The sequence below is a fragment of the Condylura cristata genome, unplaced genomic scaffold (assembly GCF_000260355.1).
Source record: "Condylura cristata isolate star-nosed mole 26May11 unplaced genomic scaffold, ConCri1.0 scaffold00011, whole genome shotgun sequence".
NCBI classification, from domain to species: Eukaryota; Metazoa; Chordata; class Mammalia; order Eulipotyphla; family Talpidae; genus Condylura; species Condylura cristata.
The window spans coordinates 23,449,125-23,472,425 of record NW_004567112.1 but is presented as its reverse complement, the minus strand read 5'-3'; the positions used below and the strand labels follow the sequence as shown (position 1 = coordinate 23,472,425).

Sequence of the window (23,301 nt, the reverse complement as noted above, 5' to 3'; positions counted from 1 at the left end):
TCACCTCCGGGGCAGGCGGGAATCGAACTCATGCGGAAGTGGCTTTAGATTCTCAGTGCAGTGCTTTAACCCGCTGCGCCACCAGGGAGGGCCTTCCCTTTACATTTTTAATAGTGTATTTTAAAGAGCAGTTTTAGGTTTACAGAAAATTTGATATAAAAGTAGTTTCCATATTCCATCTCCTTTCTCCCTCCAGTTTCTCCTATTGTTAACATCTTGAATTAGTATATTTGTTAGTCTATTAACCAGAATTGATACATTATTCTTAAAGTCTGGTTTACATAAAGGCTTATCCTTCTGTTATAGATTCTAGAGGTTTTGACAAATGTATCACTGTGTATTCACCATTAGAGTATCATACTGAATAGTTTCACTACCCTAAGATATATACCTGTGCTCTATTTATGGGTCCCTCTGTTTCTCTCTCTGAACCCTTAGAAACCTCTGATGTTATTTCCATAGTTTTGCCTTTTCCAGAATGTCATGTACTTGACTCATATAGGATATAACCTTTTCACATTGGTCCCTTTCATTTAGCAGTAGGAAACTAAGGTTTTTCCATGACTTGGTAGGCTATTGCTTTTTATCACTGATTAATGTTCCATGGTATACATAGACTTGTTAGTTAATTTACTCATTTATTGGATACTTTCTGTATTTGGCAATTAAGAATAAAGTTTTAAATATCCCTCGGCAGGCTTTTATATGGACATAAATTTTCAATGCACTGGTGTATATTTAACCTTATAAGAGAGTATCTTCCAAAGTAGCTGTACCACTTGGCATTCCTACCAGTAATGAATGCAAATTCCTGTTGCCCCACATTTAATGCTGTCAGTGTTGTAGATTAAGCCATTTTTTAAAAAAGGATTTATTTATGCATACAGAGCTGGGGTATAGGCTGGAGGTGCAGGGATGGTTAGAGGATTCACCAGAAACAGAGTAGGGAGCAGAATAGGTTGATTGATGAAGTACACTGCTGAGGGGAGCAACAGGCAGGTCAGGAGAGGTCTGCCATGCCATGTGGGTCGCCTCTGGAGACGGTAATTGAACTCATGCTGAAGTGGCTTTAGCTTTTTAGTGCTGCGCCACCAGAGAGGGCCCACTAGAATGTTTCAGTTGGTCAGTTGTATCAGTGATCTTGCAGTTGAACAATAAAAAAACAACAATGTGAGGTTCCTTTTCTGAATATTGGGCACATAACAAGCACTATTTCAAATTGATTTGGGTAGGCTTTTTAACTATTGAGAAATTCCTTAGATTGATGTTCTAAATTTGGGCTTAAAGAAATCTCTGAACCTTCTGGCATTAGAAGCAAAATGTTATATGTAGGACATATATAAGTGTAATTTTCTTTTTTTTTTTTTAAGACTTATTCATTTGTGCATATAGAACTGGGGTAAAGGCCAGAGGCTCAGGGGCGGCAAGAGGCTTCACCATAGACAAAAGTGGGGAGCAGAACAGGAAGATTGACGAAGTACACTGCTGAGGGGAGCAGTGGGCAGGTCAGGAGAGGTCTGCCACACCATGTGGTCACCTCTGGGGCAGGCGGGAATCAAACTCATACAGAAGTGGCTTTAGCTTCTTAGTGCTGTGCTTTTACCCGCTGCGCCACCACGGAGGGCCATGTAAGTGTAATTTTCTATGTAAAGAAATGTTAATAGTTTTTATCAGATTTTCAAGCAATCCCTGATCCAAAACAGACTAAGAACCTTTGCATTATTGATGATCATATAGATCTGAAAGTCTGATCATCTAACACAGCAGTAATCTGATTGTCTTTTCTTATTAATTGCTGGTTAGAGTTTGCTCCGAGGTGGATGATTTCAACTTACTTGAAGCAGATTTTAGTGTTTGTAATCATCATACTTTTTACAACTTTCCAGCAATCATATGCCATTTAGTTTCTCCCAACCATTGGAATTAAAAAAAAAAAAAAGACTTTTGATTGCTTCAAAAGTCTTATCAAAATTTATTAGCAGTTGAACCTCTTTGATAAAGAGGTTTATCAAACCATGTCATGGTAAGCTACTATTTGACTTTTAAAACTTATGAAATAAGCTGACACCCAAAAAATTATATGATTAGCTTTGATTCTGTTTTTGTTTTCAGAACTCTTCATCTTGGCTTATACCTATCCTGTCTGATATGCTGCGACACATTTTTCAATTTTGTGTTTTAGAAAGCAGTCAGGAAATTCTGGACCTCATTCACAAGGTACACAGTGAATCTGTTTGTACTCCGTTTCCTAGTAACTTACTGCCAAAAAGTTTTAAAACGTGTAATTTGAGTCTGTTGGTCATGGTTTTAAGGAATTAAGAATCAAGCAAGAGATTTGAAAAGTCTGGAGATCTGCAAGATGAGACAAAGAAATTGGTTTCTTATGGAACGTAATCATTAAATCCTAGTTGGATTTCTTTATCCTTTCTGTTACTATGTCACCTAACTAGGAAGTGTTTTAAGTACTTCTTATAGCTTTGATACAGAAAATGAAATGAAGGTAAGAGTTCTTTCCACCAAAATCATTTTGTTACCTATCAGCTTGCATATTGATCCAGCAAAATATTGTTTGGAACTTATTGCTAATATATAGTCACAGTTTAGACTTGCATTTCCCCCCTTTATTTAGCAAGATCAGTTAAATGTGTTGGAATCTCTCTCTGTCTTTTTAAAATATTTTAAAAGGACAGATTTATTAAGGAAAGGAGGAAGAAAAAGAGAGGCGGCAGGAGAGTATATGTTGAAATCTTTCAGGAAGAATCATTATATATATTTAATAATAATACGTGGGAAATGGCAGTATTGTTGTACCTTTGGAACTTGTCACATTAGACCAGAATTATTATTCATTTAGGCTTACAGAACTGGGGTACAGGCCAGAGATGTGGTACGTGAGAGGATTCACCAGAAACAGAGTGGGGAACAGAACAGGCAGATTGACAAAGTACACTGCAGAGGGGAGCAGCAGGCAGGTCAGGAGAGGTCTGCATGCCATGTGGGTCAGTTTCCTGGCAGGGGATGGAACTCTACTGCAGTGACTTCTGAGAGCTTCATAGTGCGTTACTTTAACCCATTATGCCACCAGGGAGAGCACGGCTGATTCTTTTTTAACATTGGATAACAGGTGCTTTATTTCTCCATACTTTTCTTAGGCTATTTAATGATAGGCATTAAGAAAGATACTTTACAGATAAGATCATAAATCAAGGCTTATATTGTTCTTAATTTATACTAGAATATTACCTCCTTTATATTTAGCAGAGGACGCTTATTCAGGAGTGTTTTTTTACTTTTTTTTACAGGAGTGTTTTTTTAAGGATTTATTTTTATGTATACAAGAACTGGGGTGCAGGCCAAAGGTGTGGGGGTGGGTGAGAGGATTCACCAGAGACAGTGGGGAGCAGAACAGATGGATCTACTGAAATACAGTGCTGAGGGGAGCAGCGGACCAGATAGGATAGGTCTGCTGTGACATGTGCATCAGCTCCCTGACCAGGGATCAAACTCAGGCTGCAGAGGCTGGTGATAGCTTGATGGTAGAGACTTTAACCCTGCACACTAGGGACAATTATATCTTCAAGTACATATATTGAATATAGGACTTATTTAATGTCGAACTGCTATGTACAAAGGATTTCAGTGGCTTATTGAGATTTTGACAAGTCTATTTTTTACAGGTACCTTATTTTAAATGATTTTCATAAAATACTGAAGAAAATTCTTTTATCTCTTTTTTAAACTTTGCTTTATATTTATTTTTTATTATAGAAATCTACCCCAAAAAGCAGTATTTAAAAATAAGCCTCTATATTGACTTGTAAAATCATCTCTGTGCTATTTCCTACTGATTTTTGTCAATTCAGTATTCCAAAAATAAATATGAGGTCCTTATTTCCTTTCATGTTCCCCTTTTACTCTGTAGGTTTGGATGGAATTATTAAACAAGGCTTCAGTTCAGTATGTGGTAGCAGCTGCTTGTCCATGGATGGGTGCTTGGCTTTGTTTAATGATGCAGCCTTCTCATTTACCGATTGATTTAAATATGTTGCTGGAAGTAAAAACTAGAGCAAAGGTGAGTAGAGAGAGACAATGTACTTGTATATTCATTTCATAATTATTAATACAGGAGGGAGGTACATGGGGTATGGGCACAGGGTAGTTTGGTGGAGGATGAAAAGTATATATAAAATAAAAATTCTTTCCAATGGCAAAAAAATGATTTAATATTCGAGGTCTTGGCAAGAGCAATCAGAAAAGAAAGTGATTAAGTTAATGCGTTTTTTAATTGTTGAAAATTTCTATGAGTAAACAGCAATACATGCTACACCTTTCTTTGTTTCTCTCACTGAGAAAATTAATGTTTTTAGTCAGAAGTATTGGAGGGTTATAGTCTACTATACCATATATATTATTTTCCATAATGATTTTGTTATACTACATTTTGTTTAGTTTTGAGATCAAACGTAAAGTATTATTACATTCTTTAAAAAAAAATACAATAACCATGTAAGAAGTCTGTTGCTTTTTACAAATGTGACTGCATTAATTTTACATGGGAATTTCTTTTTAAAAATTAGGATCTTGACAAAAATACACCATTATTTTTATCCTTAAAATATTGGGAAAAGAGAGTGTGCTTTGGTCATGGGAGAGCTGTGGTGACCAAACGTTGAGGGGAGAAATCAAACACTGTCAAAAAATTAAAGGTTTAAGAAAATGGTACTTATTAAAAAAAAAACCTGGGATGTCTACCTCCTCTCCTCAATATTTTTGTGCAAAAAGAACAGTATTTTAATGGAATATAACAAATGAGAATATTTTCGATGTTGCCTATTAACTTTTTTTTTTTTTGCCTATTAACTTTTAATGATTAATCTTTAATTATTGGTTTTTCCTCCTCCTTCCCTCTAGGAAAAAACAGGTGGTAAGGTGCGCCAAGGCCAAAGCCAGAGTAAAGAAGTACTTCAGGAGTATATTGCAGGTGCAGACACCATCATGGAAGACCCTGCTACCAGAGATTTTGTGGTTATGAGAGCCAGAATTATGGCCGCCAAGTGAGTATACATAATTTTAAAAGTCATTTAATCAAAAGATTCCCTTGTTTTGTCTGTCAGTGTTTCCTTTATCATATTAGTTATAGAATAAGGAAATTCAAGCATAAGAAAAGCACTTTAATTTTGGGGGGAAGCTTTAAAGCATGAAAAGTAAGTTATAGTTTCAATAGGAGAAACTCGAAGTAATTTCTGTAGTTACTTCTCTTTTCTCCCTCTTAGGTTGTTAGGAGCACTTTGTTGCTGTATTTGTGATCCAGGTGTAAATGTGGTAACCCAAGAAATTAAACCAGCTGAATCCCTTGGCCAATTACTGCTCTTCCATTTGAACTCCAAATCTGCCTTACAGAGAATTAGTGTTACTTTGGTAATCTGTGAATGGGCTGCTCTACAAAAGGTAAGATTTTGCCCAAAAAAATAACAAAGACAAATTAAACTAATTTTTATTAGCTGTCAGGATTATTTTTATTATAATTGACAAACAGAAAAGTGAACCTTTATTCTGTGTAAAAAACCGAACAGTTATAGAAAGGTATTACGTAATGTATTGAAAGATTGTTTCTCTTCTATTGGCCTTAGATTTTCTTAGCAACTCCATTCTTGAACCTGAGACTGAGACTTCTAGCTATTTCTGTACTTAGTATTTGCTCTTGCTCCTGCAATTTACTAACAAATGTCCCTGTTAAAAAACATTTAAATAGAAGCAGTTCAGAAACTGTTGGTCATTCATTCCTCTGTACCTGTCACTAGAAACTATAACAATTAAGAGGCTTTGAGTATTATTAGAGATCTGTCTGTGTGAGTGGTAGCAAGGGCAGAACTTTTGGTCACAGGAAGAATAAAATTTCCATATTTAAACCAGCTCTTCATGTTTCCAAATAAGCCATACCCTTGCAGCCTTTTTAATCTTTAATTTCTAGTAAGATATATAATTTTGTATAAGACTTGCTTCTGTAAATCAAAGAAACTTCCTGCTGGCTTTGTTTATTCCATTGACTGGAATTCTGGAAATTTAACTGTCTGCACTTGCTGTGAGAGTTGTTACTGCCTCTTAGCAGTTTGTCAAAACTGTGTCTAAAAGTAATTGAGCCATGCTCTGTTGCAACTAAGACCCCCCCCACCTTTGCCTCTGAAAAGAAGCAAGGCTCATCTGTTTTTAGGCAGGACTCGGTGTGCTGGAGAGGCAGTGATGATGTGTTTTTGTGCCTCTCAGACTCAGCAGCAAGTGTTGACAGTTCGGTTTCTGGACCCTCACAGAGCTTCTCTGGACTTACTCTGTGAAGCCCAGGCTGATCACCCAGATCCCACAGAACCCCTCATGGCTCACCACTGAGGCCATTCCCCCTCTGGTTGGGGCAGGCAACAACCAGAGAGAGTGGGAAGGGTTAGTTAAATTTGGGGGCAGGTAAGTAGCTTTTAAATTATATATCCATTTCTACAATATGGCATGTGAAAGCTGTGGGCTCAATTGTTAAGAAATCTAATGAGTTTTTAATAACATTTATAGTGCATGCTAAGTGTTCTTTTCTGACTGATTTCTTTTTACAGTTACACATTTAAAAAAAATATATATATATATATAAAACATGGAATAAATTCAGAGTAAAGTAAAAGTACTTAGGTGGACAATTTAATGGAATGTAATAGTTCCATGTGCATGTTCTGTAGTCATTCATATTAAAATTTTAGAGTAGTTTGAGTGTGATATCTTTTCTCTGTGCAACTAACTATGTTGTTTGGATATAACAACATAGATTCAAAATCAGTAGGAATTTAACTTGGTAGTTTGCAAGTAAAGATTTATGCATTTCTCAACTTATGTTTTTATATTGTCTCTGAATATTTGTTGTCTTATGTTTTAGGAGTGTAAAACTGTTACCCTAGCTGTGCAGCCACGTTTACTTGATATCCTTTCAGAACATTTATATTATGATGAAATTGCCGTTCCATTCACACGAATGCAGAATGAATGTAAACAGCTTATTTCATCATTAGCTGATGCACATGTTGAAGTTGGTAACAGAGTAAAAAACAACGTTTTTACGATAGATCAAGCTAATGACCTGGTAAGTAAAGAATTTTAAATAGAACATGAAATAAAGATAAGAAATTTGTCAGTGTTGTGTTTACCACACAAACAGTAAATTTTTTGAAACTAGCTTGGTAGCCTGTGATCCTTACCCTTTAGAAAGATTATTTTACTGACTTTTCTTGAAGTAGCATGAAGAAGCATTAGTTTTATTTTTTGTTTTTTAATTTTGGGTTCTGACAAACCAATTGCACCTTTGTTAGATTCCTCCTGCCCTTTTTTAAATTTGTCTTATGACTGGCAATATATAGGACAAATTGCTTCTATAAGTTTCTGAGAATTTTTCTCTCCTCTCCCAACTTATAATAGTCAAATATAGGGAAAAGGTACAAGGATTAAATATTGAACACTCAGTATATCTACCAGCTAGAACCCACAGTGAACATTTGACTAAATTTGCTTTATCATATCTTTATGTCTACGTCTCTATCAGTCATCAGTTCATTTTAATTTTTTTTTAAAACTGGCTAATAATGATTTGTATTTGTTTATTATACTATTTTGGGTTCTACAAAACTCAAGATTTTGTCTTTTTTGGTTTGCATATTTAAAAAAATTTAAATATACTAGTTTATTTTTACATCATTTTGTGCCTTTTTCCATCTCAGTTGTAATCCCCTTGGGCTTCTCATCACCGAATCACCCGTGTGCCATCACCATAGCCATCTTAATTTAAAAAAAAGATTTATTATGCATATAAGACAGGGGCATAAGCCAGAGGTGGATAGGGGGTGAGAGCAGAACAGACAGATCGACTTATACGTTGCTGAGGGAAATAGTGGGTGAGACAGGAGAGGTCGGCTGCGCTATGTGGTCACCTCCTTGGCTGGAGATCTAACTTGTGCTGCAGTAGCTAATGGTAGTTTGATAGTACTGTGTCTTTAATCCCTGCACTGCGAGTAATGCCCCATCTTATTGAGTGCATTTAAAAGTTGCAAATATCAGTGTATTTCACTATGTATATATCATTAGTTCAAACTCAGTACTTTGTTGTTTTTGCTTTTTGAAAATAAAATTTATATTTATATATTTATGTACTATGAAATCTCATGTCATATAACATAGCTATAATTTTTATATATGGTAATATATATCACTAATATACGATTTTGAGGCACATTTTCACATTTCTTTTTGTGTACTTCATGCTTCACTCATACTCCACTGAAGCTCCAGGAAGTGCACAAATCTTAAATGGACCATTTGATGAAACCTAAGCCCTTATCAAGATACAGACAGTGGCATTACCACTTGCCTGTCAGTCCCTGCCTTTCCCTACCCTTTTCTAATGTTTCCTTTATATAGATTACTTTTACCTGTTTTAGAGCTTTATATAAATGGAATGATATACTGTGTGATTTTTGGTGTAAAATTTTTTCCAGCATTTTTTTGAAATTCATTTCTGCTGTCATAGCTATCAATATATATTTTATTGTTGAATTTTAGTCCTTTGATAAATAAATAAATCACAATTAGTTTAAGCTTTTCTTTATTTGATGAACACTTGGGCTATTCCTAGTTATTGGCTACTATAAACAAAAGTACACTACACATTTTTGTACAAGTTCTTTTTTTTTAAAGATTTATTTATTTATGTATAGAACTGGGGTACAGGCCAGAGGTGCAGGGTTGGTAAGAGGATTCACCAGAGGCAGAGTGAGGAGCAGAACAGGCAGGTCAATGAAGTACACTGCTGAGGGTAGCAGCAAGCAAGACAAGAGAGGTCTGCTGCGCCATGTGGTCACCTCCAGGGCTGGGAATCAAACTTGTACTGAAGTGGCTGTGGCTAGCTTGCAATGCTGCATCCTAACCCTTTGCACCACCAGGGAGGGCCCCATTTTTATACAAGTTCTTAAAAGCATTTATTTTCATTTATTTTGAGTAACTACAAAGGAGTGAAATTGTTGGTTTGTAGGGTAGGTATTTAGTTTTATATAAAGTTGCAGAACTTTTATCAGTTGCCTAACTCTGAATATAATAAAAACCTTGAGTTGTATACCTTAAGTAAAAATAGATACAGTATATTGGTTGTATCTCAGTAAAGTTGTTTTTAAAAGTATATTAAACAGTCTCAATGATACAATAGTTTTACAGCTTTAGGCAGCTTTTGGCAATTAAAGAATTAGTCACGTGCACCATTTTTTTCGCAATTGTTTTCTACCACCCCTAAATTACCTACACATTTTACCTTACGTAAGAAATCAAGGAAAGAATAAAAGTAATCCAGTTATCAACACTTAGCCACTTAACAACAGCTACCCTATACATTTTTGAATTAATGTTATTCCCTAAAGGAAGTTCACAAATTTGGCATTACTTAAGAGTTTTTATATTTGCTGGTAGCTTCTCATTTCACGAAAGTATTGTGCAGGTGTTGAGGTTGGCTTTTTCTCAAATGTGTTAGAATATTTAAAGAATGCTTAGTTTTATTGTCAAAATGTCTGTCTTAAAAAATATAATGCTAGTATTAAATAATGTCAGATTAAAATAAAGTTTAGTTGGGAGATTTAAGACATTCAGTTTTCTAAATATTAAACAGTATTAGATACTGTGAACTTAAAATTAAAACGACAAACTAACTGTCCTTTAAGAGATTACAGACTACTTGGGGTTGATGTGATTAAGGATTTTTTTAAAAAGATTTATGTAAACAGAACTGGAGTATAGGCCAGAGATCCAAGGGTGGTGAGAGGATACACAAGAGACAGAGTGGGGAGAACAGGCATACTGACAAAGTAAACTGCTGAGAGGAGCAGCAGACGGGTCAGTAGATGCCAGCTGTGCCATACGGTTACCTCTCTGGCAGGGACGGTACTCGTGCTGAAGTGTCTTTGGCTAGCTTCATAGTGCTGTGCTTTAAACTTTTGCGCCACCAGGGAGGGCCCTGATGTGATTAATGATTTTTAATTTTTCTTTTTTAATAGGTCACTACTGTTTTTAATGAAGTCACATCATCTTTTGATTTAAATCCTCAAGTGTTACAGCAATTAGATGGTAAACGGCAACAGGTCCAAATGACAGTTACAGAGACCAACCAGGAGTGGCAAGTGTTGCAGTTGAGAGTGCATACTTTTGCTGCATGTGCAGTTGTGAGCTTACAACAACTTCCGGAGAAATTAAATCCTATCATAAAACCATTAATGGAGACAATTAAAAAAGAAGAGAATACACTGGTGCAAAACTATGCAGCTCAGTGCATAGCGAAACTACTTCAACAGTGCACAACAAGGACACCTTGTCCCAATTCAAAAATTATTAAAAATCTCTGTAGCTCACTTTGTGTGGACCCTTATCTAACTCCTTGTGTCACATGTCCAGTACCAACACAAAGTGGCCAGGAAAACTCTAAAGGTATATATCCAAATCTTCATTTGAAGTAGAGGAAACCTCTTAAATTCATTTAAAATCTGTGAGTCAGGTATTAACTCTTACCTTCCCTTCAAGACCATTATAGCTATGGTCTAGAAAATTTATATCAAATGTTATTGAATGGAAATTCTTCCTGTGAAACTAGTTTCTTAAATTTAGTGCATGTCATTAGATAAATGAACTCTGTTACCTTTACCAAACAATTTGTAACCATTTTTTTTTATTGAGAGAATTTATGTGGAAAATAAGAATTGCTTTTTGTCTCAAGGATCAGTTTTTCTTCACGTGCTTTAATCCTATGATTTTTTTTTTGTTGTTAGATTTTGGAAAGGCAGATTATTCAAAATGTAAATAAGTTTACAATTTTGGTACAATATAAAGAAAATGTGAGTGAAGAAGTGAGACATTGTGCATATCAACATCTTAAAAATGTAATAGGGTGATTCCCCACCCCTACTACCATAATGCTAGGTGAAGCTGCAGTATTTTGCAGTGGTCATTGTTTCTAAATTCATGATAATTGTGAACATTTATTTTTTGAAAAGAGAACCTATGTTCTACAATATTTCTTTTTATACCTGGACATTTATTTATTAAAAATATTAATGTACTTCAAAAGGCACAGTTATTTTTGCCTGTGATTTTTTTCCTGTTAATATAATTCTACATTTTTATTGTATTAAAGATCATTTTATACAACTTACAAATTTAATGTTATAATTTATCAAATATTTTGGTAACATTCCATTACCTAAAGAAAATGTCATTTGCCTGTAAAAATTGAGGCTTAAAGAACAGTTTTAAAATATGTTGCATCACATTTAAAACAGGAAGATTTGGTCATCTACATTATGCTTAAAAGTTATTTTTTCCTTTTTAGGATCCAACTCTGAAAAAGATGGAATGCACCATACTGTCACCAAACACAGAGGTATAATTACACTCTATAGGCATCAGAAAGCTGCTTTTGCTATAACAAGTAGGCGAGGTCCTACTCCTAAAGCAGTAAAAGCTCAAATAGCAGATCTTCCTGCAGGAAGTAGTGGAAATATCCTTGTTGAACTTGATGAGGTAAAAAAATTTTTAAATTTGTATACTATGATTTGTAAACTCATAGAGACTGGGAATTAAGTTGTCTTACCAGCTTCTCAGACTGTATTTTTACATTTTTTAAGTGAAAGAACTGGGATTTGATAATAGCAGCCTTTTGGGTTACTATAGCTACATAATCCCGAAAAATTGCATAAATTTGTAACACCTGTTAAAACTTTTACCCACTTTTTATTATCTCCCTATGCAGGAAATCCTCTTGATAGTAGGAACCTAAGTTATTCATAAATATAAACTGATTCATTCCCATAGCAGTAACTGCAGAGATGTTAAATAACAGTGAAAGTTAAGTTTTTCAAATACTGTTAATATCAGGAATTCCTTTTGCTCCTCAGAGATTGTTTGTAAGTGTGAAATAATTGTTGCTCATAGCTTCAAGTTAACTTTTTAAATGTATGTGATGTGAGGTAGGGATCTAAATTTATTTCCTAATATTATATGACCAGTTTTCCCACTATTAAATTCTTCCTTTCCTTATAATGGTGTCTTTCTGTTTCATATATGTGAGGACTTATTGGGCTTTTTTTGGTTCTATTTTAATTTGTTCCACAGTATAATCCTTTTTAAAAATGATAAAAAGTGGTTTTTAAAAATTTTACAACCACATTATTACAATGAAATGGATGTTTTAGGTAGCTTTTTTGACTGCAAGGCATAGAAACCAGAGATCATCAATAAATTATGAATCCTAACAGACATATGTTTAATGCATTCCTGTAAAATACTCTGACTTTCTCACTAAAGATTTTTTCTTTTTTCAAAAGATTTATTTACTTACATATATAAGATCTGTATCTGGGCCAGAGGGCCAGGGTGGGGTGGGGGGTCATGAGAGGATTCACCATAGACAGAGTGGGGAGAAGAATAGGCATATCTACTGAAATACACGGCTGAGGGGAGCAGCAGGTGAGACATGAGAGGTCCTTCTGCTGCATCTGTGGGTGAGTTCCCTGGCCAGGGATCAACTCATGCACAGTTGCTGGCAATAGCTTGATAGTGCTAAGACTTTAACCCTTGCACAACCAGGGAGACCCCAATTTACATTATTTTAATGAGATCTGTGATTTTAATATTTATACCTCTGTTTTGGATAGTCTTATAAATTTACACATGTTATTTTATGTAAAGATATAGTCTGGGGTCTAAATGCCCATGTAAGCTTAATTTAAAAAAAAAAATAAAATTTCAAAAGCATAATACTTTCTCTGAAATTCTGACATTTTAGGCCCAGAAACCTTATCTGGTGCAACGGAGAGGAGCTGAATTTGCCTTGACAACTATAGTGAAACATTTTGGTGGTGAAATGGCAGTGAAGTTGCCACATCTCTGGGATGCTATGGTTGGTCCATTGAGGAATACAATTGACATAAATAATTTTGGTGTGTATATATTTTTTAAAATTGCTTTTTTCCCCCCTCCTTTTCTTCTGATTTGGGTTTTTAACAATTTCAATATTATGTCCATTACAGGTGTCTTATAAAGCTGATAAACTTTTTAAAAGTGCAAGATTGGTTAAAAACATTTTTCATATCATTTTGAATATTTCTCACTATTTTCCCTATATTTAGAAAGAGACTTGAACTGGATTATTATGTTAAACATCTCTAGATGCTTTAAGTACATTACTATAGCATTTAAGGGAATGCATAGCAGTTAATTTTATATATAGTAAAATAAATTCTCTCTTGGTGGCTGGGGAGGTATGCTAAAAATTTTGTGGATTTAAGATCTTGGTAACTGTTTGTAAGGTGAAATGCACTTAAGCCAATGTATTTTGATAGATGGAAAGTCCCTCCTTGAAAAGGGAGATGGTCCTGCCCAAGAATTGGTGAATTCTCTGCAAGTTTTTGAAATAGCAGCAGCCTCAATGGATTCTGAACTTCATCCCTCGGTAATTAACTCATGCAAGTTTAGTTTAGTTTTCAGTAAGTGGTCTTACTACTAAAATGTTTTAAGGCTAGGAAAATGTAACTTTAATGTCATCTGTAATAATTCCAGTTTTCTTTACACAGTGTAAATAATTTATATAGTGTACATATAGTGTAAATAGCAAAAAGCCACAGACCTATTCATCTTTACCATCTTAATGTAGCTCCTAAAAAAGGAAGAGCACAGGTAATATAACCTCTTTCTAGCTTAAGTCTAAAGGTGGAAGGAAATGATCTACCTAAGATGAAACTGGACATTGGCAAAGATAGAATTTTGCTTTGTGTTTTTGACTATTAAAATATTCCTTACAAAAATTTGAAACAGAAGAAAGTAGATAGACTAGAAAATTAGTTATCTAGCTTTTCCATAAAATAAATTATTATTCTTTCGCTTTAATGGCAATGGGGAGTTCTCTGATTTAGTGCTTTATGAAGTAATATAGCTCTGATTCTATAACTTTTCCTGTTTATGTAGTAATAAAGTGTGTCCTTTTGTTAAATTTTGCTGATTTATCATTAGCAAAGAAAAAAATCCACCCATAAGTTTTTATCCTCTGTGGTCAAAGTTGAAGCTGTAAGGCTAGCTTGTTGAGTAGGTAGCTGGCTCTTATCAACCTTAATCCTGGCATGCCATCCAGCAGACATTTAATAGTGGCATATGTGCTGTCTGTGATCATAATGCCTCTGGTACATTTACCAAAGTATGGTATCTGAAACAAAATCAGGAACATTCAACTCGTGAATAAAATGTATGTGCCTAAAATGCTTCCAAACTTGAAGGGGGCTGATGATGTATGGTGCTGTTTCCTGACTTCTGTAGAAGACTCTTGTAAGTGTCATTTGATGTGCTCCATATTAATTTGGAAAGAATTGAGTGTTCCTAATGCCTGGGAGAGGTTCTGTACCTCTATTTTCTGTCTGAAAGAATTGTAATACCTTAATTTGGATTTAGATTGATTTTTATTGAGAATGTTTGATTATGTCTTGAGGTAATTGGAGTGATTTTGAATTTACTTTGAAAAATGAGAACCTCTAAGTATGGGCTATTGTAGTTACATTTTTAACATCTCATTTCCCTAATTAGTATTTTAATTGTCTGCATTTTATTTTTTATTTTTTTAGTTGGTACAGCATTTGCCTCATCTTTATATGTGCCTTCAGTACCCCAGCACTGCAGTGAGGCACATGGCTGCTCGTTGTGTAGGCGTTATGAGCAAAATAGCTACTATGGAAACAATGAACATTTTTTTGGAGAAGGTTCTTCCATGGCTGGGAGCAATTGATGACAATATCAAACAAGAGGGTGCAATTGAAGCACTTGCCTGTATCCTTTTTTTATTTTGACTGTTAAGATATTATATTATTTTTTATTTAAGGATGTCTAAAATAAAATCCATTTATTCAAGTAGGCATATAACCTGCCTTGTCCCAAAAAGAAAACTACTCTGTACATTTTATTTTGAAGTTTTTTTTACACGACATTAAAAATACATAGGTGTTTATATTTCACTAAAACTTTCACAGGAAATTTAAAGATTTTTACATTAGAAGCAATTATATATGTGTTTATATTTCATTAAAATTTCACAAAAAGTTTAAAGAATTGCTATTTTAAGAGTTTTTTTTCATAATGTAAAAGTGATTCTGTGTACTTAGTAACATTTAGTTTATGTTCATTTTTTGAATCAGGTGCTATGTATATAATCCCTATAAATATATTTCCAAAATTCATTGGTGAAAGTTAATTGCACTAAGCAAGTAATACTCAGGCAAGCTCTTTGCTAAGAGTAGGCACCACTGATGTTCTTTTTAGCTGAAAATTAGTCCACAGAACAAGAAAGATAGATGGAGATATATCAGTAGAAACTCTGGTTCAGAAATACTGAAGATTTTGGAGGACTGAACTTACTGGGTCTGTGGTGTCTTAATTTCTGATAGTCAAGATCCTGGTGGGATCTTTGTTAATCTTTGAGTAACACTGACTTGTGTTCTCTTGCTCTTACGGTAACTCACTTTATTTTGGTATTACAGCCCTAGAAATTTGTAGGAATTTCTCTATAAAAAAATATTATTAGTTGGGCTCTGTTTGGGACGGGGGTGGTAGAACTTTTAATAACTGTGCACCAAGCTCTTCATCAGGTAACTCCTTATAGAACTGGAAGAGTATTGCAGTTTCTGTATATGGATGTTTTTAGATTATGATATGAAAAATACTGATGTTTCCCTTTTTAAATTGGACATCTTTGTTTAGATTAAAAATTTTAAATATGAAAATAATTTATTTTTTGAATAATGTTTTCCTGAGATGAAAATGTTACTTTATGTTCTTAATCAGTAGAAAATTACATGATGTTTATAAAGGAGAAACAGTGTGCACATGCTGTTTTAATTGATTTGTTGATATACTTTGAGGGGCTTCACTCTTAAAATAGAGATGAAAAGATGAGAAACTGTTAACAATCTTGGAACAATCTTGGTTTATCTCTTTGCAAATGCGTCTATCTCGAAACCATTTGGAAATTTCCTTAATAACTGACTTAGGTGTAATGGAACAACTGGATGTTGGTATTGTCCCATACATTGTCCTTTTAGTTGTGCCTGTGTTGGGAAGAATGAGTGATCAAACGGACAGTGTCAGATTTATGGCAACACAGTGCTTTGCAACATTAATTAGACTCATGCCACTTGAGGTAAGTTGAAAATACTTGGTTTATATATATATATATATATATATATATATATATACACACACACACTTGGTTTTCTACAACCATGTCCATGATAATTGTAACCTTTTTTAAAGAACATGTCAGTTGGACAAAAAGAAAGGACAATTTTTTTTTTGAATATATTTGCTTTATAAGCACTAAGAATTTTATAATTAATGGATACTTTTTAAAGAAATCCAGTGATATTTCATTGAAGCTATCCAGAAAGAATTGCTCCTAAGTATCCCTGATGATCTAAGTAATCCCAGAATCCAGGTAAAGATACTGTGCTAAAGTTTCCATGAAAAGTAAATTTGAGAGTAGTAAGTAATTAAAAATGTAAAAAGCTGTGAATTCTATGTGAAAGTATTAAGAAAGCAGACTACCAGACTAAAGTTGGAGGATTTTGGAGTAAATTTGTGGGAGAGAAATAGTATGTGTATTCAATGAATAGATAGAACTAGCCTGAAATAAGGGAAGAACCTGAATCCCTCTACCAACTGCTTAAAATATTTTGATGGGTTTTCTGTAGCTTAGAAAATAAGTGTAAGTGTACTTCACCCATGCTGTTGTGTGTTCCCCTCTGTCTGAGGGGAAGAACACACTACATTTTATTTATCTGTTTACAAATTGATGGACATTTATTTAAATTGTTACCAGCTTTTGGCTATTAAAAGTAATGGTACTGTGATCGGGCACTTATAAGTCTTTATGTGGGCATATGCTTTATTTCATTTGAGCAGGTTATCTAAGAATGGAATTACTGAATCAAATGATACTGACCTTTTAAGTAACTGTCAGTTTGTTTTCCAAAGTAACTATCAAAGTATGAACATAATACTTTGAAAGCTCTTGAAAAAAAGTTTGACATGATTGGTAAAGTTGAAGATTGCTCTAGAGAAATTCATACATATATACCAAGACACACATTCATTTTAAAAAATATTTATTTATGTATGCATACAAGAACTGAGGAGGTGCAGGCCAGAGGTGGGGTGGAAAATTGGGGAGCAGAGCACTCAGATCTGCTGAAATACATTGCTGAGGGGAGCACTGGGTACTGCAGGACAAGTCTGCTGTGCCATGTGGGTCACATCTTTCTGGCTGGGGATTGAACTTACGTTGCAGTGGCTGTAGATAGCTACATGGTGTTCACCTTAACCCGTTTGTGCCATTAGGAAGGCCCCACTAAGACACATTTTCAAGATTATTTATTAGTGTTATTTATAGAAATCTAAAGTCACTCAAGTGTTCATCACCAGAGGATGGATATGCTAACTGTGGATTATGACGCAGCAATATAAATGAACGACCTACAGACTCACAATATTAATGTATGTTTAACATAAGATTCTGTTTTTATCAAGGTCAGAAATAGGCAGAAGTATATGGATGCATACATAGGTAATATATAAAAAAGGAAAAATAGCTATGTAAATTGGTGAAGCTAATTTAGTAGAGTGGTGTCTGTTGGGGAAAACGATATGGCTTATCACTGAGAAAGAAGCATATAGGATCTTCTAGGGTAGTAACAGGGCTAGTGTTCTTGGCCTGGCAATGGCTATAAAGGTATTTGGCTTATAACAATAAAATGTCCACTTGTTTAAATATTTCTCTGTGTGAATATTATACACACTATATATGACCACCATGACTCCACCCACAAAAATATAGACTACTGTATTAACCAAAGGGTCATTTCCTGAGTTGTTTCTATTCTTTGCTTCCTAAGTTTATTCATAGCTTTTAACTCTTGGGCTGTATATCTTTCTATCTATACATTGAACTGACAATACTAACACCTTTATGCCCTTCTGGGCTTTGAAATCAGTGAATGATAGAAAACCACGTCTTGAACTAGGGAGCAGATGGCGAAAGCATTGTTTTAGGAAAATGGTCTAATAGTTGGAAGTAGGACCTTAGAAAAATCAGTATAATAACTATTTGAATGTTGATTAGAATGGAAATGCCCCCAAACAGAGCCAAGAGCCACGGTAAACTGAGGGGGGGGGGGGTCTAAACCACTATTTGTTTTTTTTTTTTTTTTTTTTAAAAAGGAAGAGTAGTAGTTTGTGATAACAGAATGGTAAATAAATGATACTTTGAATCTTAGAGATTTAAGTTTGGAAAGTTTCCCTTTAACAAATAAAAAAATTACAAGACTGCAATCTAATTTGCCTATAGTCATGATAGAAAAACAAGGGACCAGATTATCTTCTCATCTTAACTGGACAACTACACAGAATGAATCAAATCAGATATTGAACAGGCAGCACAGACTAGTGATACACAGCCTAAAGAAAGGAAATAAATGAAGTATTCTTATTTTGTGTTTGTTGGGTGTGAGTTCCAGACCATAGGACAGGGACAGGAAACCATAGCAGAACCAATGCAAATTGAAGAGTCAAAGTTTCTAGTTCAAGGAAGAGAAAATGGCTAGATTTTCACAGTAGAATACCTGGAATAGCTGCATATAATGGAAACAGAGGTCTAAACAGTGCTAAGTATTCTTAACTTCATAGGTTAGTAACTCTCAAATTTCTGGTTTTCAGACCTTTTTATACACTTAAAAGAAAAAAATTCCAAAGAGCTTTTATGTTTTCTATAATAGAAATTAAAACCAAGAGAATGTAAAAGTGTTAACTCATTTACATAACAGAACCACTAGATTTTAAAATAAATGCCAGTGAAAAATAACTTTCTACAACAAAAATAGTGAGAAGAGTGACAGTGACATTTTTGCATATTTCTTTTATGACTTAGTAGCTAGCTGGTAATATATTACTGTTATATTAATGCAAATGTCAGCACAGCAGAAAAAGTAAACAATGTCTTTTATTTAATAGCTTGCACCTCAAAGGTCCTTTGAAACATTTTGAGAATCTTGAGGAATCTACAGACCACATTTTGAGGATTAATATTCTAGAAAATAATAATACGAAAATTGAGAAACTCCAATAATAGCATTTTACTATCCAACTGTATTTGCTTCTTTACAAGTAAACATGGTGTGGGGCCCTCCCTGGTGGCACAGCTGGTTAAAGCACAGTACCGGGAAGCTAAAGCCACTTCAGCATGAGTTCGATTCCCGCCAGCTCCGGAGGTGATCCACATGGCACGGCAGACCTCTCCTGACCTGCCCACTGCTTCCCTCAGCAGTGTGCTTCATCCATCTGCCTATTCTGCTCCTCACTCTGTCTCTGGTGAATCCTCTCATCGCCAATGCACCTCTGGCCTGTAACCCCCAGTTCTATATGCATAAATAAATAAATCTTTAAAAAAAAAAATGGTGTGGGGAAACTTAGGTTGTAGTTAAGTTTCATTATAGTATTTTTAATACCTGTCAGATTCTTTAAACTACTAGCCTCCCAATATTTAAAACTATTATAATATTTATGAATATTTTAAGGAACTACAATATTTATATTTCGGTAAGATTTGAAATTGTTTCATAATATGGAAGTTACAAGTAAATAGTTTTAATACACTCTAAAAAATAATTTTAGGCAGGCATTCCAGATCCTCCAAATATGTCAGAAGAATTAATTCAATTGAAAGCCAAGGAACGCCACTTCTTGGAGCAATTATTAGATGGGAAAAAACTAGAAAATTACAAAATTCCAGTACCAATCAATGCTGAACTCAGAAAATATCAGCAGGTAAAGTTTTGTATTTATCTTGTAAATATAGTGACAATTCCTTTTAAATATCCCTTATTTCAGTTTTTTGTTTTGTGTCTTTTACTCATTTAACTCTTTTGCCCGTAAAAATACAGCTTTTTGTTCTGTCTGTCTGAACGTTTTAGAAGAAAAACTTTTTAATCTGTTCACATTTATGATTTTCTTTCAACCTTTCAGGATGGTGTGAATTGGTTAGCATTTCTTAATAAGTATAAGCTTCATGGAATTCTGTGTGATGATATGGGTTTAGGAAAAACTTTACAGTCCATCTGCATTCTAGCAGGAGATCATTGTCACAGGTAATTTTAGATGTTATTTTAAAAGAAGGAAGACATCCAGATGTTTAGAAAGCAAGCTGGCTAATTTATTGTTTGTTTGTTTGTTTATATTATGAAGGGCCCAGGAATATGCAAGATCAAAATTGGCAGAATGTATGCCACTTCCTTCATTGGTGGTTTGTCCACCAACATTAACTGGTCATTGGGTGGATGAAGTAGGTAAATTTTGTTCCAGAGAATATCTCAACCCCTTACACTATACTGGACCTCCTACTGAAAGAATAAGGTAAGAACTATACAACAAAAAAGTTTTAATCTTTCATTTTTTTTAATCTTTCATTTTAAGTAGTATGAAAAGAGTAAAAGGTATTAGAAATAAATTCTAGTTAAACCACTAAGACATAGACGCTTACCTTATTTAAGACAGGTGAGTACATTTACATAATCAGTGACGCTCATCAAAATTCATACTCTTTTGGCACTGTTACCAATTAGGCTTTCTAAGTATGGCATGTAGGAAGTTATCAGGAACCAAAGCCACTTTCTTGAGGAGCTTTGTGATCATCACTTCTCCTAAGTGCTTCTGTTACATTTTCATTCCTTACATACTTTCCCAACTTCCTCTTCCCTAAGTGCTTTGAATCCTCAGTGACTGCTGTGGCTACTCTGACACCATCAAACACTGGAGTTCTTGCAGCTTTACTTTGTCTTAACTAGTATATCTCTTTTGTACCTAAATATAAATTTTAAAGATTTGATTTCAATACATTTGGATAGTCAGAAACTACTAATCGGTCCACAGATTTGTTGTCTTTCTGTGTTACTAATAACTGACGTACATTGAATACTTACAGGCCAGGTATTATTCTAAGCAGTTTTACACTTATGTAAAATTGTGTATTGTATATTTGCAATTGCCTATCAAGGTATGGTTATTCTATTTCGTTTGCATATAAGAGTCCAGAAACATGGGGCCTAGATCCAAGGCCATCAATTAATTAGTCGGCTTAGTGAGGAACTGAACACAGATTATATAAAAGCTTACACTTGCATAATTTACTGTAGTTTGTTAGAATTCATTCATTCACAGATAAACCCAATTCAGAGTAGCTTAAGCAAACTTTAATTCGCTAAATTGATCATTTCACCAATGAGTTCTTGCTTCAAGCATATCTAGTTTGAGCTTCCTGCTCATATGCAACTTGTTCTCTTGGAATCTACTATACTTCAGTCTGTGGTTGGTGGACAAGATGACCATGATCCCCAGAAGGGAATGTTGACTTAGCACAGATTAAAAGAACCCTTATAAGGCAGTAGCTGTAGTTAAGCTTTGCAGATTCCCACTTCCCTAATCTTATTTATTTTAAAACACAGGTTACAGCATCAAGTAAAGAGACACAATCTGATAGTTGCTTCATATGATGTTGTGAGGAACGACATAGATTTCTTTAGGTGAGAATTAAAATTTTTTTCTTCAGAAAAAGTATTGAAGAGATTTAGTGTTCTCCTGCCTCAGAGATTCTTCAATAGCTCCTTACATTCTGTAGATGCTGATAAAATTTTCTATTTATTCTTCTCTAGAAATATTAAATTTAATTACTGTATTCTTGATGAAGGCCATGTCATCAAAAATGGAAAAACAAAATTGTCAAAAGCAGTAAAACAATTGACTGCTAATTATAGGATTATTCTTTCTGGAACACCAATCCAGGTAACTATTTACTATTTTTCCTTTTCAAAAAATAATTTTGCCATGTGGAAAGATTTGAAGGCTTTGCATTTGGCAGTGAATTAAAGAAGGGATTTTGTCTTTACACTTATAGGGGTGATAATTTCCCAGTAATTATTTTACTTGTAGAAATATAAATTTAGTATGCAACAATATCTGAGCAAAAAGCAAGTTTTAAGTCATATTGCAAGTATATTTTAGGCTGTTAGAAGTGAAATCTTCTATCCAACATAGGGGAGACATTAGTCAGGTTGTTGCACCCTAGCTGTTCTCCCTCTGTAGTAGTACAGCCCACTCTAACACTGCAAGAAAGCTACAGTTGATTAAAGGCAAGTCAAATAGTAGAGGTGTGGCTATCTGCGGTGAGGAAGCAATTGAAAGGAAAAGGAGATGGTGAGTATGTAGATGTCTTCAGATACTTTCCAGAGATTGTTATTTTTCAGAGGAATTGTTTTGCAAATATTCAGACCTAGCGTGGATATCCAACCTTTATAGGAAGAAAGCCTCTACCTCCACTTAATGGGTGGGGTGGGGGTAAATAGCAAGTGACCTATAAAATTTCTTATGAAAAAGAAAATTGATGGATTTTTATGAATATAAGAATGTATTTTTCATTTAAATTTAATTTTGCTGTAGAATGTTATATAATTACAAGTATTTCCAAATTTAATGGAAGCATTTAAAAGGGGAAAAATACTCTTTAGTTTTAGCAAGGTTTTTCTTTTTTTTTTGGCTTAGATTTAAACTTATACAGAAATTTCAGTGTTTTAAATAGGTCATTGCTTTCGCAACAGAAATTTTGGGATGGAGTTGTTCGTTTTGTTCTGAAAGGCCCTCTTTCCCTTCCCCACTTCACCATCAATTTACTGTGAAATTGTAAGGTAGATTTTTACATTGATGAACAAGGGGACAGAGCTTAAGTGGGAGTAGAAGGGTGTATCCATACTGAGAGTATAGCCCAGCATGGTGACCAGAACCTGAACAGGGTGTGGAAGGCTTCTGAAAGGGTGAAATAGGGACAGTGGCAACCTTAAGAGCCATACACTGGGCAAGTGTCCAGAGTGCTGATTTTTTTTCTCCTGAAACTTGAGCAGTAAAATTGTAAAGAAGCTACTATACCTATGCCTTGTGATCCAGGAATTCTTAGTGGACTTGAATTGTCACCAGATTCTTACAGGTTTTTCTTTGTTAAAGAAATGGTCTTATTGGCCATATTGGCCAAATTCCCTGAAATATGCTGTTAATTTAAATGTCATAGTCAGCTTTCTGCTCTTCTATTTAGTATTGGGTAGATGCTACCAGAGGGGTACAAATTCTAAGGATCAGGGTTATTCTAGCCAATGAAAGCTGAAGTGAAAC

General features: G+C 34.5%; 1 protein-coding gene across 1 annotated transcript in view; it reads left to right on the top strand.

Annotated features, from left to right (window-relative positions):
* BTAF1 (BTAF1 RNA polymerase II, B-TFIID transcription factor-associated, 170kDa) overlaps positions 1-23,301 on the top strand; it is a 75,824-nt gene that overhangs the window by 41,029 nt on the left and 11,494 nt on the right. The window contains exons 15-30 of the mRNA XM_004681037.2: positions 2,113-2,217; positions 3,923-4,072; positions 4,912-5,054; positions 5,274-5,448; positions 6,914-7,117; positions 10,065-10,491; positions 11,390-11,580; positions 12,845-12,998; positions 13,401-13,510; positions 14,670-14,871; positions 16,089-16,237; positions 19,762-19,914; positions 20,113-20,234; positions 20,332-20,499; positions 21,588-21,665; positions 21,795-21,924. Of these exons, the coding sequence (XP_004681094.2) occupies positions 2,113-2,217; positions 3,923-4,072; positions 4,912-5,054; positions 5,274-5,448; positions 6,914-7,117; positions 10,065-10,491; positions 11,390-11,580; positions 12,845-12,998; positions 13,401-13,510; positions 14,670-14,871; positions 16,089-16,237; positions 19,762-19,914; positions 20,113-20,234; positions 20,332-20,499; positions 21,588-21,665; positions 21,795-21,924 (2,661 nt within the window). The remainder of the gene's footprint in view (positions 1-2,112; positions 2,218-3,922; positions 4,073-4,911; positions 5,055-5,273; positions 5,449-6,913; positions 7,118-10,064; positions 10,492-11,389; positions 11,581-12,844; positions 12,999-13,400; positions 13,511-14,669; positions 14,872-16,088; positions 16,238-19,761; positions 19,915-20,112; positions 20,235-20,331; positions 20,500-21,587; positions 21,666-21,794; positions 21,925-23,301) is intronic.